The following is a 16,618-nucleotide window of genomic DNA, read 5'->3' on the forward strand; positions in this document are numbered from 1 at the left end:
GGATTGTCCCACATGGGGCTCACAGTCTTAATCCCCATTTTACAGATGAGGTAACTAAGCCACAGAGAAGCTAAGAGACTTGTCCAAAGTCACACAGCTGACAAGTGGCAGAGCCGGGATAGGAACCCACGACCCACTCCCAAGCCCGTGCTCTTTTTTTCTAAGACATGCTGCTTCTCATAACAGTGTTCTGCACACAGTAGGCACTCAATAAATATGAGAGAATGAATGAAAATGATATCACAGTAGCCTTATTGGAAGAAAGAAGCCATCTACTAAGTAATGCCATTAACAATGGGGAGGGTGGGGTGGGGGAGTGATTAGGGTTTGTCTGTCAGGCCATCATCAAGACTGATAAGGAGACTCCACCTAGTCCCAGTTGATGAAAACAGATTGAAAGCTAGTTAGAGTAATGTAAGAAGTGCATTGATAACACCTTGTAGCTCTTCATGATTATTATAGAATGGAGGCATACAAAATCTGTGCTAGGACAATACATAGGTAACTGAAGCTGAAGACTTCAGTTTGTTAAACCCCTCCAACAGAGGCAAAGGGATCAAAAACTAAGAAAAAAAGGCTTTCATTTGGTACCAAATAAAATCATGGTATCCCCACCTGGAATCCTGGGTGAACTCTTACCTGTTTAGATACAATAATTATAAAAATATAGTATTTGTTGAGTGCTAGTAATTAAAGTATTCGTTGAGTGCTTACTATGTGTCCAGCTGTGTTTAAGCTCTGGGGTAGATACAAGGTAATCAGGGTGGAAACAGTGGATCCCATGTGCACCTCACAGTCTTAAAGAATCAATCAGTGGTATTTAGGCACTTACTGTGAGCAGAGCACTGTCCTAAGCACTTGGGAGAGTACAATGCAAGAGTTGGTAGAGATGTTCTCTCTTCACAAGGAGTTTACAGACTAGAAGAGGAAGAAAGGTAGTGCAGATTTAGAAAAGACACAGAGAAGGATAACCACAGTGACCAGGGAGATGGAGAAGCTTACATTTTTCTAAGAGTGAATATAATTGAAGTCTGCAAAATCAGAAAAGATGTGAACAGGGCCAACATGAGATTAATTTATTTAAAACCCATAATACTGAGATCCTTACTGAAGCTTACCAAAGTAGATTCAAAATATACCAAAGGAAGATGTCCTTCACAGAATAGGTGGTGAGCATATGGAATTTAATATATTGGGTAGACCAAAGATAGCAAAAGGTTCAAGAGAAATTAATTGGTGAGTGGATTATAGCTGATTAATTGTAGTAATGGCATAAATTGAGCACCAGACCCACTCTCTGCCCACAGGGAATTTACCAGGAAGGCTATAGATGGGGAGTAGAAAAGTGGGGATGTTCCCTCCCTTTAATTTAAGAATGAAGAAAAAGGAGGACAAACATCACATCCCTGTTCCAAGCATTTTGTTGCCACTGTTGAAGACGGCATCCCTGGCTGGATGGATTAAGGTGGTCTTTTCTTAGATTCCTATCTAGTGAAGAATTCCAAGTAATTACAAAATTCACTAAATTTCAAATGAAAAGTCTGAGGGTAAATCCATATTTAAATTCATACCAATGACAAAATTCATAACCACTAGATTGTAAACTCCGTGAAGGCAGGGATTGTGTCTACCAACTCTACTGTATGTACTCCCCCAACTTCTTATACAACAATTAATTGATTGTGATTTGAAGTGCAACCTATTCCCTCGGTGCCTAGAGAGGTTAGTTAGTATGCCTTAGGATGACTGTTTCCTTCATTTTTCTTTCCAGTTTTCTTTCTGTTTTCTCTCTCCCCAGCAGATTTTGATCCTCTCATGGAGCAGGATTTTCTTTAAAAAAAGAGAATTGGGGGGGGGGGGGAGACAGTGTGTGTGTGTGTGTGTGTGTGAGAGAGAGAGAGATGGACAGAAATATTGTAGTTAATTGGTTTGTGTGAGCACACGAATTGCTGACATTTCGTAAAGCCAGAAACCTTTAAGTAAGCTCAGCGAGAAAAACATTTTTTACCAAGTATCCTAGAATCTCACAAGGTCCAGAGGGCAAGCCAAACTTGAACCACTGGGAATTTAAATTGACTTGCATTTGGCTAACATGACTTCCTGTTTCTAGGAAGAAGTTCTTATTGGAAAGTCTTGGATATCTGATATGCTTTCAAATCATTTGTGGATGAGGATTGGGTAAAATTCTAAAACATTAATTGAACTGAGTTTTTTTAAAAAACCACAATGATTGAGAAATAGTTGGAGAGGGTCAAGAGACACACAGATGGAAATGTAGGCAGGTTTATGAATCCTTATCTCACCCTTTACTTGTGGGCTTAAATGTAGTGTTTTGTGATTGTTGTAAGGTAACCAGCGCACAGAGCCAATGCATTTTTAGGATTTATCTGGTGTTCAGTTGCTGTTGGGAATCTTGAAATCATTCTTTTTATCTCCTCTGCAAACTGAAAATAAAGAAATAAAGTGTTGGTACTCTTGTACAGTTAAAATTAGGCCAAGAATTTTGCTGTCAGTTTTCAGGCCAAATGTTTTGCCTGCCCTTTGGACAGAAGAAACCCATTGTGCAATTTTAAAAGACATTCAAGGAAACAGATCCCCACCAAACATATTTAATATAGGTTTGATTTCCTGTGGAATGCTTTCCAGATGTTCTTAAACAGGCTTCTAGAAAATGTGATCTGCAGTAATTTTCTGTAAACAGAAAAAGAAAATTCTGTTTTGTGTCTGACCAGAGAACGGCCTTCCGGGTGTTTTTATTTTTTTATTGTATTTTCCTGTGTCTGGGATTAGCATTTTTTGTCCCCACAAAATTGCTTTGTTATAGGTGGAATCAGCAATTAGCATACTAGCCAGTACTGGCCAACTTGAGGTAAACTGGAATAGAGCCCTCTATGAAATATTTAGCTCCTTCAGACACCAGAAGGTGAAATTTTCCCGAAATGCATCATCTTACACCTTCAAACTAACACTGGTGAGAACTGGACTTCAGCTCCAAAGAGTCGGCTTTTCTTTCATTCCATAGTATTTATTGAGCGCTTACTATGTGCAGAGCACTGTACTAAGCGCTTGGGATGAACAAGTCGGCAACAGATAGAGACAGTCCCTGCCGTTTGACGGGCTTACGGTCTAATCGGGGGAGACGGACAGACAAGAACAATGGCCATAAACAGCGTCAAGGGGAAGAACATCTCGTAAAAACAATGGCAACTAACTAGAATCAAGGCGATGTACAATTCATTAACAAAATAAATAGGGTAACGAAAATATATACAGTTGAGCAGACGAGTACAGTGCTGTGGGGATGGGAAGGGAGAGGTGGAGGAGCAGAGGGAAAAGGGGAAACATTGGTGGACGTGCATTAACTGCACCTGAGAATTTAGGTTGAGGCAAAAAATAGACAACAGCGTGGCCTAGTGGAAAGAGCACGGGTTTAGGAGTCAGAGGGCCTGGGTTCTAATCCCAGCTCAGCCACTTGTGTGCCACTTGACCACTTGGGCAAGGCACTTCACTTTTCTGTGCATCTGTTATATCATCTGTAAAATGGGGATTAGACACTACACATTCCTACTTAGACTGTGAGCCCCATGTGGTATAGGGACTGTGTCCAACCTGATTATCTTGTATAATAATAATAATGATACTTAAGTACTTATTAATGTGCTAACTACTGTTCTAAGCTCTGGAGTTGAAACAAGCCAATTAGGTTGGACACAGTCCCTATCCCACATGGGGCTCACAGTCTCAATCCCCGTTTTACAGATGAGGTAACTCAGGCACAGGGAAGTGAAGTGGTAAGGTTTGGGCTTTGAGTTCCATCTCTAGATTTCCAGATATTTCAAAGTCCTTTAAGTTTTCTTCCACTGAAAATTGGTTTAAGCTGACACATTTTTTAAGAAAAATGATATTAAGCACTTACTATGTTGTCAAGCACAGTACTAAGCAACTGGGGTAGATAGACTGAGAAGGAGCATGGCTTAGTGGATACTGCATGGGCCTGGGACTCAGAAGGACCTGCGTTCTAATGCCCGCTCTGCCACATGCTTATTGTGTGACCTTGGACAAGTAACTTCACTTCTCTGTGCCTCAGTTACCTCATCTGTAAAATGTGGATTGAGACTGTGAGCCCCAAATGGGACATGGAATGTGTCCATCCTGATTAGCTTGAATCTACCCCAGTGCTTCATAAAGTGCCTAGCACATAGTAAGTGCTTAACAAAAACCATTATTATTATTATTATTATTAAAAGTGAAGAGACAGCCAGAGTTGAGTCTTCTCCTAATTGGGCCCTGGCTGCATACTCCTTTCTTCCTCTTGTTGTTTTACGTGGCAGAACATCATAAGAGAGTCTCCTGCCTGCAAGAAGAGATTTTCTAGCTTCTAATAATGTCTTCATTATATTCATAGGGGTTTATTTCCTGGGAAAAGTTTATGATCACATAAATCAGGAAGAAGACAGTAATTTTACAAAATGATGGTTATGGGAGGATAATTTGTAAATGTAATGATTTAAAACAAAATCCCAAGAGAGCAAATTCATAATCTCTCTATATATCATTTCACTCTTTGGTTTTGTTAGTGTGCATTGAAAAAAGAATTACCAAATCCCCTTTTCAGGAAATTTCAACAGTGAAGCACAGACCATTTACATATTCTGAAGAAGAACAGATGCATAAATATACGACTCATGTAGCTTTCAAGATCCAAAAACTAGAATTGACAGCCACCGCAAGGTGCTTAGATCAACAGAAATTCACCAAATTGAGATCGATCTTTCCATTTTGCACACATTCTGGGGGGTGGTATGCAGGTGTGGAAACTTGTTCCACATGTGTGCCCACAACTGTTGTTAAGCTTCCTATCCCTGCAGGCCTACGGATATGCAATCAGGAGAAACTGCAGGCAGTCCCGAAAGCTGCATCTTAGTCACAGTGCTGCCAAGTCAGGACCCTTTTTCTCATAGAAACTATGTTCAGTAAGAGGGATTGGTTCCTGATCCAAAGTTGAATACCCAATTTCCCCTAAATCACCTAGAAAAGTGTAATAAATCAGAGATGTGTAATATAGCTACACTGATATTTTTATGTTGAGTCCAAGGGTTCTTCAGAAGAACAACTCTTCTTCAGTAGTTCTTCAGAAGAAAGATGGACACGTCATCCTCTGCGGGGACTCCACGGGGAGCTCAGATGAAATCCCTGACCTTTCCTGCTTCCTTCCACCCCATCCCTTTAAAATCTTGCTCCTCATTTACAACACCCCATGACTGATTTTTAAATTTGTCCCGTTCCTTCTTCAACTCTCTCATCCTTCTCAGCTCTTCTCAAAATCTATCCCTTGCCTGTGCCTCCCACCATGTCACCTTATCAAAACACTGTCCCCTCCCTTCTTCCCTCCTTGACCACAATCTTCAACCACTCACTTTCCAAAGCCTACTCCCCCTGGCTTTCAAACATGCCCATGTATCACCTGTCTTCAAAAAAAAAAAAAAACCAAACAAAAAACCCCTCCCTTGACCATGTGGCACCCACCAGTTATTGCCGCATCTGCCTTCTACCATTCCTCTCAAAACTCCTCAAGCAGGTGTCTATGCCTGGTGCCTCCACTTCTTCTCTTCCAATTCTCTCCTTGACCCCTTGCAATCTGGCTCATGCCCTCAACACCGTGGAAACTGCCCTCTCTAAGGTTACATTTGACCTCCTTCTTGTCCAATCCAAGAGCCTCTACTCCATCCTAATCCTCCTTGATCTCTCAGCTACCTTCAACTGTGGACCACCCCCTTCTCCCGAAAACATTATTTAACCTTGGCTTCACTGACATTGTCCTCTCCTGCTTCTCTTCCCTGGACGTTCCTTCTCAGTCTCTTTCACAGTCTCCTCTCCCGCCTACTGATTGTGGGGATCCCTCAAGGTTCAATTCTGGCTCATCTCCATCTACAGCCACTCCCTTGGAGAATTTAATTGCTTCCACAGCTTCAACTACCATCTCTACGTTGAGGATTCCCAAATCTATGGGTCCAGCCCTCGCCCATCTCCTTCGCTATAGTCTGGCATTTCCTCCTGCCTTCGGTACATCTTTCCTTTCCTACCAATACCTCAAACTGAATTTGTCCAAAACATTACACCTCATCTTTCCTCCCAAATCCTGTCTGGCCCCAACTTTCCCACCACTCTAAAAAACATCACAATCCTCCCTGTCCCACAAGCCCTTAACCTTGGTATTATCTTCAACTCATCTCTCTCATTTAATCTGCATATTCAAACTGTCACTAAATCTTGTCAGTTCTACTTTCACAATATCTCTAGAGTCCACCCTTTCCTCTCCATCCAAAATGTTACCATGCTGATCCAAGCACTTATCCCACTTTGGCAACTCTGTCAAATTCGCTGTGGCAGGGACCGTGTCTGTTAACTCTGTTGTATTCTCCCAAGAACTTAGTTCTGCACATAGTAAGCCCTCAAATACCATTGATTGATTGATCAAACAACCTCATTACCATTAGCTTTAAGATATTCAGTTGGCTCTCTCCCTCCTACTTTACCTCCGTAATCTCCTGCAACAACCCAACCTGCACACTTTGCTCCTCTAAAGCCAACCTGTCATTGTACTTTGATCTTATTTAGCCCACCACTAACCTCTGTCCCATGGCCTCCCTCTTGCCTGGAATTCCCTTCCCCTTCATATCTGATAACAATAATAATGTTGGTATTTGTTAAGCGCTTACTATGTGCAGAACACTGTTCTAAGCGCTGGGGGAGATACAGGGGAATCAGGTTGTCCCACGTGAGGCTCACAGTTAATCCCCATTTTACAGATGAGGGAATTGAGGCACAGAGAAGTGAAGTGACTTGCCCACAGTCACACAGCTGACAAGTGGCAGAGCCGGGAGTCGAACCCATGACCTCTGACTCCCAAGCCTGGGCTCTTTCCATTGAGCCACGCTGATAGACCATCACTCTCCCCACCCTCAAAATCCTCCTAAGATAACATCTCCTCTAAGCAGCCATCCCCAGCTAAGTCTATATTTCCCTTACTCCCTCTCCCTTCTGTGTCACCTATGCACTTGATAGTTTCCTTATTCTCAGCCCCACAGCACTTGTGTACATATCCTCTGACCTTGGGATTTCCCCTATTTATAATTTATTTCCATGTCTTTCTCTCACCCTAGAGTATTGAGTGTAGTCAGGGATCCTGTCTGCCAGCTCTTCTGAATTGTACTCTCTCAAGCACTTGGTACAGTGCTCTGCACCCAGTAAGCACACAATAAATACCATTGAATGGTTGATTAATGGATTACATTGAAAGTTCTCTGTAAATAAATGGCCAGGTCTTTGTGGTTTTTAATTCCCCCATGCAGAACATGCTCAGTAGTAGCAGACAAGACTGTAGCATTCTGGATTTATACATTGTTTTCTAAGAAGCTCATTCTATTTCTGAGAGCATGAGGGCAGGCAGTATCATCTCTTTTCTGTAGATGAGGAAGCTAAGTAAATATTAATTGGCAAGCTTAAGATGCTCCAGCCAGATAGATAGTGGCAGTTAGTAACTGGGGTTAAAGCTTTATCAATTTGTGGTCCAGTTGTCTTTTCTTTTCCCAGTTTGTGAACCGTTTGGTATCTTAAAGATTATGAGACTAGAGTGGAATTAAACTCTGAATTGCAATTGTCATTTAACTGTTTAATACATGCAGTATTTTCCCAACATTTCATAAGCATGAGGTAAAATACTTTTTCCATTGTCAAAAGACCATACACCATTCAAGAAAGCTTGTTTGGAATTTATCGGTACCCTCTTCTTTATTGCAGCTAGTAATGTACAGGATTTGTGGAATTAGTGCTCCTGTTTTCTTTGAGAAGATTTCCCCAAGTGAAGGCAGAATTGGCTTTTTTTCCCCTTCAGAAAAGGGATAATTTTCTAATACTCAGCTGGGGGCAGTCTGGCTGTGCTCCTTGGGAGAAGCAGTATGACAGTGGATAGAGCACGGGCCTGGGAGTCAGAAGATCATGGGTTCTAATCCTGGCTCCACTACTCCTCTGCTCTGTGACCCTGGGCAAGTCACTTCATTTCTCTGTGCCTCAGTTACCTCATCTGTAAAAAATGGGGATTGAGTGTGAGGCCAGTGCGGGATGGGGACCTGATTAATTTGTATCCACCCCAGTGTTTGAACACTACTTGGCACATAATAAGCACTTAACAGGTACCATAATTATTATTATTATCATCTCACCTAAGGCCCCGGAAGCAAACCTAAACAACATTGGTGTTGGACTAGTGGTTCACCCAGCTCAGTAGTGTGCCTCTGACCAGGGGCAATCAGATGTTTAGGAGAACCATAATAATAATGATGGTATTTGTTAAGTGCTTACTATGTGTCGAGCACTGTTCTAATCACAGGAAATAATAATGACAAGAACTTAATGATAAGTGCTTACTATATGCCAAAGTACTGTTCTGGGCACTGGGGTAGAAACAAGTTAATCGGGTTGGACACAGTCCAACATTCCCTGGCGGGAACATGACTGGTGAGAGAGAGCAAGTGATGATCTGCCTCTATCACTATAGTCAACCTCCACACAGATTCTTGGTCCGGAAGCCTCAGAACCAAGGCTGGTCCACTGTCCCCAACAGGAGACTCCATCATATCCTGGCAGCTTTCCATCTCATTGCTCTTCTTCCCTCCCCTCTATCTCAGGGATGCCAGTTCTGCCAAGATCCTCCCTAACTGCCAAGCATTCCAATTTGCCCGTTTCATTTTTGAGTCTCCTAGCATTTGGGCGGAAGCATTTTCTCTTTTTGGCTTTGTGTTTTTGCCAGTTTCCACATCTGCCAGCGTTTTTGTTTGATGAGCAATCTAATCTGCCCTCCTCGTTTTCATCCAATGCCCATTTGCTTTCCTTCTGACTCCAACAGTGCTTCCTTGATCTGGAGCCACCTTCCTCCCTGGAGTTTTGTCAAGCCTGTGCTCCTGGCTTTTCCACACCCCTAGTCTTTAGCTCAAACCTCCTGTCACCTTGTTAGTTTTTTGTGCAGTTCCCTAAATCCACACGGAGTCAGACCCTCCACCTGTTCTCTAGGGAATTCCCAGTCTTAAAGTGTCTCCTCTTTACACCATTTACTTTTCCAGGCAGGGAGCAGTTGAAGAGGAGTCAGGACAGTTGTGAAGGGTTTACAGTGTGCAGGGCACCTGGCTGAGTGCTGAGGAGAGAGGGCTGAGCCAAAGTGGAGTCACAGTCTAGGCACGACCCCTGGGCAGAGGGAAGGGGAAGAATGGACAGCCAAGAAAACAGGTAAATTCAACAAGCACTATGATAAGGGCTATTGCCATGCACTACCACATTACACTTGCAAAATTATAAATGTCAAAATCTAACTAAAAATGGCCTGGGCAATTTAAAACCAAAATGACATAAGGACCGCTGTCGATGCGACTTGCCTTTCTCCCATAAAACCGTCTAAATTATGGGACAAAAACCAAGCCCTCCACTTCTTATGCCTCGGATTTTCCACGGACCTGTCTGCATGTTCCTGGCTCCTTCGTGATTTGCATTCCCAGTTTCTTCACATCACCACAAACACCAAATAACAATGACAATAACTGTAGTATTTGTTTGTTGCAATTCTCTGCCTCTGGCCACATCAAGAGGCATTTAGAGCAACTGAAAGCTGCTTCTCCTCCAGGGTAGGAGGCTGCATCTGTCCCAAATCTGTACTTGTATTTTCCCTCTTCTTCAGGATGGGCCACACTGGGGGAGTTTATGGCCATGACAAGTAGGACGGAAAATGAAGCAGACCAAAAGAGGTCTGGGTTTTTTGTCCTTCAACTCCTTCCTCTCTCCACAAGGGTTGGTTTGGGAAAGCAGCATTTTATGTCTCTCAACTGGAAAGAGTCACTCCCTACCCAAGGCATGTGGGTGAAAGAAGATGGCTTAGGGAAAGCCTATAAGGATTGAAGGAACACAAGGGATTACGGAGATGCTTGAGATCATTTCCTGCAGGAAATAAACCTCTTCTAAATCCATGTTTTCCCGACTGTATTTTTTAAATATGGGCCGAGTTCCTATTTTCTGGAATATGCAAATGAACAATGTATGCCAATAAATAGGAATGGAAAATCCAATGCCTAGAGAAGGTTCAGCTGGAGCTGTAGCCTGCAGAATCTACTCCCAAGGATGCAGACCCACTGAGTTTGTGTTTTGCTTTTGGAGAGGGTAATAGTTGAAGACCGTGTGATTCATGGGATTAAGGAAAAAAGAAATATTGACAAAGCGAGAGGTGCAAAAGCTAAGTCTGCCCAGAGGCTTGCATTTTAAAAATATTCATCTTTTTCTCCCCATGTTACAGATCTCGCCTTGCTGATTTTTTCACAAACTGCCAGCCTGAATCGCGGTCCGTCAGTAGCTGCCTGAAGGAAAACTATGCCGACTGCCTTCTTGCCTACTCCGGGCTTATTGGTAAGGTCTGGGGGTGAAGGGAATGCCCTCTGGCACACAAATCCCTCTGAACCCCAATGCCACGAATTGTTCCGAGGCACTGTATAAATCCCAAATGCAATTTAATGAAGTTTTTAAGGAGGGCCTTCCTAAAGGCTTGAAAGAGAAGGATTACAGGGAGTAGTAAATTTCATATTTATTGAGCTCCCACTTTAGTCAGTTGCTAGTATTTATTGAGCACTTGCTCTGTTGATGAGCACTGTACTGAGCACTTAGTAGTCACGTGGTGGAATGCATGATACTAACCACCTTGGAAGCAGCACGGCCTATGGATAAAGCACTAGCCCGGAGCTGGAGGACGTGAATTCTAATCCCGGCTCCTCCACTTACGGGATGTATGACCTTGGGCAGGTCACCCTCTCTGTGCCTCAGTTTCCTAAACTGCAAAATTGAGATTTAATACCAGTTCTCCCCCTACTTAGACCTAGAGCCTCACGTGGGAAGGGGGGTGTTTCTGGCCTGATTAACCTGTATCTACCCCAGTGTTTGACACATAGCAAGTGCTTAATAGGTACCATAAAATATATAAGAAAAAAAAACTGGCACATTCCTTGCCCTTAAAGAGCTTTACCCTCTGATGTGGGAGACAGGCTAAAAATGGGTACCGACCAAATGGTGTAGATAAACAATTGAATGCACAATTGGGAGAAACAAAGGGAGCAAGTTGGGGACTGAGTGGGTGAACAGAGTAAACAGGTAAGGTGGGCAAGTGGGTTGAGAGCCTTTAAAGGCATTTGTGAGTGAGAGTAGGTTAAAGTAAGGGCATTAAACGGACGAAACAGTGGGCTATCAATCAATCAGTGGTATCTTTTGAGGGCTTATAATGTACAGAGAGTTCAGCAGTGTGGCTTAGTGGAAAGAGCAGGGGCTTGGGTGCCAGAGGTCGAGGGTTCTAATCCCAGCTCCGCCACTTGTCAGCTATGTGACCTGGGCAAGTCACTTAACTTCTCTGTGCCTCAGTTACCTCATCTGTAAAATGGGGATGAAGCCTGAGAGATTACCTTGGATCTACCCCAGCGCTTAGAACAGTGCTTGGCAGATAGTAAGCGCTAATACCATTATTATCATTATTACACTAAATGCTAGGGAGAGTACAGTAGAGTTGGTGGAGGCAATCCCTGCCCTCAGGGAGTTTTCAGTTTAGACTCTAAACTCCTTGTAGGCAAGTAACATGTCTACCAACTCTCTTATATTGCACTGTCCCAAGCACTCAGTACAGTGCTCTGCACACAGTAAGTGTTCAATAAAAAATACCACTGACAGAGATGGGGAGGCAGCAATTAAAATAAACTACAGATAGAGAAATGACAGAGTACAGTATTGTCTTAGAGCTCTTTCATCTTGAAAAAACTGACTGGTCTGATGAATCGATAGGGTGAAAAATGCAGAGGAAATAAGCTCATATTGTAATAATGTTGGTATTTGTTAAGCGCTTACTATGTGCCGAGCACTGTTCTAAGCGCTGGGGTAGACTCAGGGGAATCAGGTTGTCCCACGTGGGGCTCACAGTCTTAATCCCCATTTTACAGATGAGGGAACTGAGGCACCCAGAAGTTAAGTGACTTGCCCAAAGTCACACAGCTGACAAGTGGCCGAGCTGGGATTCGAACCCATGACCTCTGACTCCAAAGCCCGTGCTCTTTCCACTGAGCCACGCTACTTGACCAAGTCAGGCGGGCTCAGTGAAATGATGTATAAGGAAAGGGATTAGCTATCTCGAGACTCAAAAATGTCCTGTTAGAAGAGTTGGTCTCTACTGCCTGTAGCTTTACTATCTATAATCTGGAGTTAATACTTGGGTGAGCTATATACTCCTGGTTCTTATGTTTTGTCTCATTATTATTATTGTGGTATTTGTTAAGCGTTTACTATGTGCCAGGCACTGTACTAAGCATTGGGGTAGATAGAAGATAATCAGATTAGACATAGTCCAGGTCCCAAATGGGGCTCACAGTCTTAGCCCCCATTTTACAGATGAGGGAACTGAGGCTCAGAGAAGTGAAGTGACTTGCCCAAGACCACACAGACAAGTGGCAGAGCCGGGATTAGAATCCATGACCTTTTGGCTCCCAGGCCTGTTGTGCTCTATCCACTATGCATTGTGAGCCCCAACTGGGACAGGGTCGGTGGCCAACCTGATTACCTTGTATCCATTTCAGTATTCAGTTCAGTGTACAGTAGTTAGTACAGTATACTGTTGCCTTGTACTCCCCGAAACCCTTAATACAGTGCTCGGCATACATTAAATGCTCACTGAAAGTAGAAGGGTACTCAGAGAAACACCATTCTTCCTTTGTCAAGAGCCAAGAGAAAAGGAGAATATTTTCTGAGTAAAGGTAAGGGATGGGGGAGAGGAAAAGAAGGAGAGAGAAGTGGCGGCGAGTCAGAGGTAATGTTCGGTAGGAAGAGAAGATTGCAGCATGCCCTTTGGATTTCAGTACTGTTGTAATTGGCATCTTAGACAACATAGTGAAGACTAGAAAGAAAAGGAAATCATAGTTGTCAGGAGGGTAATAGGATGTAATTGGGCCACTACAGTCTATGTTTTGAACAGGTACTGGTGGGTGAGCATTGATTAAGCTGGTCAGCTACCCATGCCAGCCAATGCCGAGTCCAAGTGTTTTTTTTTTCCTTTTGAACTATTGAAGATACTGTGAAGACTTAATCCAGAAATAAAAATTTTCAAGGGTTTTCATGGAACTCATTGCTACAACTATGATTTTCTCCAAGTAGGCATAGCTACCTCTGTAAATTGGGGGAAGGAATAAGTAATGAACAAACAAGGGAGGAAGCAGTAGAGTAAATAGGATGAGAAAAGGTAATTGTCGGGGGAGGAGCTGGAGAAAGCTTTCTTTCGGGTCACTAGGACCACAGTTGTTGATGAGTCTTGTTCCTATTCCCTCCTATTGATAGAAAGATTTGGTAATTCTGGAACTATGTTTTATTGGAAAAAAATTCTAACTCTGCATTTTATTCTTTAGAAGGCATAAGTTTCTTCAAGAAACTCTTGATGATTCCATGTTTCTCTTTGGCAGTCTAGCTCTCTATTTAGTGGTAAAAATATTTTTCTATTTCTAACCACAGAACAAAATGTTTTTAGGTTAAGCTGTTTATTTAGGCTAGACCCAGTACTGAAATGGCAACATTATCAACAACAGTGATCTATATTAGTCTCACTTATCTTTGTTTACAATAGACCTGGTTGGAAACTTCAATATTTTGTTTTCTAAATTCTACAATAGGAACTTAAAACTCCTAGTTCCCCCACTCCTCCCTGGCATGAGTGTTCAAGTCATAAGAAAGGAAAAGACCTTTACAGATATTTTTGCATATTGGTTGACAGTTTTCAAATTATAGAAATTGGAGCACATTGCTCAAAAGTAGAAATTAATTTGCACCCAGCAAGCACTTAAAAAATACCACTGATCAATTGGTTGGGGATCTTTTAAGGCCAGGGGACCTTTTAAAGTCTCTAGACTGTGATCACGGTATAGGCGGGATGTGTCTGTTTATGGTTATATTGTACTCTCCCAAGCACTTAGTACAGTGCTTTGTGCACAGTAAGCACTCAATAAATACCTGGGAAAAAACTAGTTAGTGGCACGATGGCTTTGGTCCGTTCAGTTAGTTAATAAATACGACTGAAAAGAAAGTTCTCTTTGAATGCAGGGTCTGAATGCCTTATACTCCTTTTGTAGGATTCCTAAGTACCCAGTAGAGTGCTCTGAGCATAACAGGGCTCAATTCAGCACTCCACACATTTGGTGCTCAACAAATACTGCTATGACTATTGATTTTTTTTTTTTAGGAAGAATTAAGAATTTGCACTGCTTATTTTCTCCTCCAGAAGACCAGACGTTGGCTCTAGGGAGTGTTTATCTACTCCCAAGTTTTAATGAGCTTGAGCAATAGGCACTCATTTTTTTTACGTCTTCCCTTCCACTTTATAGATATCAGTTTTATTAACATGTCTTTTTTCCAAGGTCTAAAAATTCAATTAAAATAGCACTTAACTGATTGTTCAACATTAAAATGAAAAGAATTTGGTTTCCGTTTTCTTATAGAAGGTGCAAAAAAAAAATGATCCCTCTGAGGATTTACCATACTGTCCTCTTTCTACTAAGAGACTCACATTTCTATGCCTTTTAAAGCAATGCTGCATGTGTGAACCAAGTGCTGATTTTTGTTTTGCACTGATGTGCTATTGGCCACCCTCTAATTTGCTGGGTTTATAAAACCTGGGAAAAAACTAGCTAGTGGCACAATAGTCTTGGTTCAGTCAGTCAGCTGTATTTATTGAGTGCTTACTATGTGCAGAGCACTGTACTAAGTGCTTGGGAGAGTACAATATAAGAGTATAACAGACAGAGCTTGCTAGTGGCTGTATTTCCCTGTTTGGCATTGGTTTCTCATGGCAATGTTATCATATTCCCGGCTGGGCCACCAAACCCTGTGAAGAGTATTTTGGTATTTAGGGAAAAATTTATATTAAGGGTAATAAGAGGTTCATTGCTAGATCACATCTCTTTCAGTTGACACAAATTTACCACATAGTAAGCCCCAAAGAGAGAATTATTTCAACACTTTGTGCTGCATTTGTTCTTTTTTTAACCTCAACTGAACCTTGAACTTGAACCTCAACTGCACAACGTATGATCACTACTCTTCCTCGGTTTTGTGCTACCAGTAAGGACCATCAGAAGTTTGGCAACATCTCCTTAAAAAACATTCCCACCCACCCCCCAAAGGAAATGGGGTTAAAATTTTTAGAAATATAAACAATTTAATGTCTTTTTATGAAGATTAGTGAATTTTTCAAGAAAATTCAAGACATTTCTCAGCTCTTGTAGTCCATGTTTGTTCTCCAGTTACTTCAGAGTCCTTGGCACTTTGATTAAAAAAAAACAACTAAAAAACAAACTGGAACTCAGAGAATTCCAACACTCATTTCACAGTAAATGTCTGAATTAGTTTCTGTTTCCGGTTAAATGAACAATGAAGGCTATGCTCACCTTAACTTACTACTTGGAATACACAGGGTTTGCTATTACTTCGGTCATGGAATTATCCTCATTTGTTTCTTAGGATGATTGTAAGCTGCTTGTGGGCAGGAATTATGTCTACCAACTCTGCATGTATTTTCCCAATTGCTTAGTACAGTGCCCTGTGCACTGTTAACTCTCACTAAATACCTGCTTGATTGATGATGTGCAGTCCCACCGTTACCGCAATAACCTGTCTTTGCCCATTAGGTACCGTCATGACGCCCAACTACATAGACTCCAACAGCCTGAGTGTGGCTCCATGGTGTGATTGTAACAACAGTGGCAATAATTTAGAAGAATGCCTGAAATTTCTGAATTTCTTCAAGGACAATACATGCCTTAGTGAGTAAAACATTTAATTCAGCCTGCTCCTTTATGCTTAGGGCTTTTTTCTTCTAACAACAGCACACTACTAAGGAACCTCTGTTTCTGTTGGTGCTTAGGATAATTCAGCAGAGAAAGGCAGAGAGTGTTCTTAGGTGTACAGAATCCACCTGATCACCTGATGAATTATTCGCTGCCAAGCCTGAGTTTAGGAGGCTGGAGAGGGCAGCCCAAAAGATTTAGGCACATAATGTTGGAGGGAGGGGAAAATGTTTCCATTCTCAGATCAAATTTTGATCTTGGCATCTAGAACTCTGCCTGTTCCAAAGGATCTTAAAACCTGGGTGGAATATCCAGTTTGAGGAACGCAGATGAATTAGATGGATTAAGCCTCAAAAGGCTTTCATATAACAAATGGAATTTTAACATCAGTGCTTTCCTGGATGCTCCATGTTGGCTCACAGATAAATCCAAAATCCTTTCCTAGGCTGAGAGATGCAGAGAGTGAATTCACTGAGCGTATCGCTTTAGGACTTCGACAGCTGTGTGTGAATCCTTATTTGGGAACATTTTATGTATTTCAGGCATGTCTATGGTCTGACTTTGGAAAGGTCTCCCCCAGGAGATGGAGCAGTTATAGGATTGATGTGTAGTGCCTCGGGAGAGGTCACTAGCCAGACAAGGATTCACACATTACTGCTTTAGTTTTTACTCTCGGTTTGCCAGACTATTCCCCAATCCTATTGAAACTATTTCAATATCAC

At 42.1% G+C, this 16,618-nt stretch overlaps 1 protein-coding gene across 2 annotated transcripts in view; it reads left to right on the forward strand.

The window, feature by feature from the left end:
- Positions 1-16,618, forward strand: part of GFRA1 (GDNF family receptor alpha 1) — a 203,779-nt gene that overhangs the window by 146,315 nt on the left and 40,846 nt on the right. For both annotated transcript variants that reach the window (XM_029080570.1, XM_029080571.1), the window contains 2 exons: positions 10,337-10,446; positions 15,738-15,872. In XM_029080570.1, the coding sequence (XP_028936403.1) occupies positions 10,337-10,446; positions 15,738-15,872 (245 nt within the window). The remainder of the gene's footprint in view (positions 1-10,336; positions 10,447-15,737; positions 15,873-16,618) is intronic.

This window comes from Ornithorhynchus anatinus, chromosome 16, assembly GCF_004115215.2.
Source record: "Ornithorhynchus anatinus isolate Pmale09 chromosome 16, mOrnAna1.pri.v4, whole genome shotgun sequence".
Taxonomy (NCBI): Eukaryota; Metazoa; Chordata; class Mammalia; order Monotremata; family Ornithorhynchidae; genus Ornithorhynchus; species Ornithorhynchus anatinus.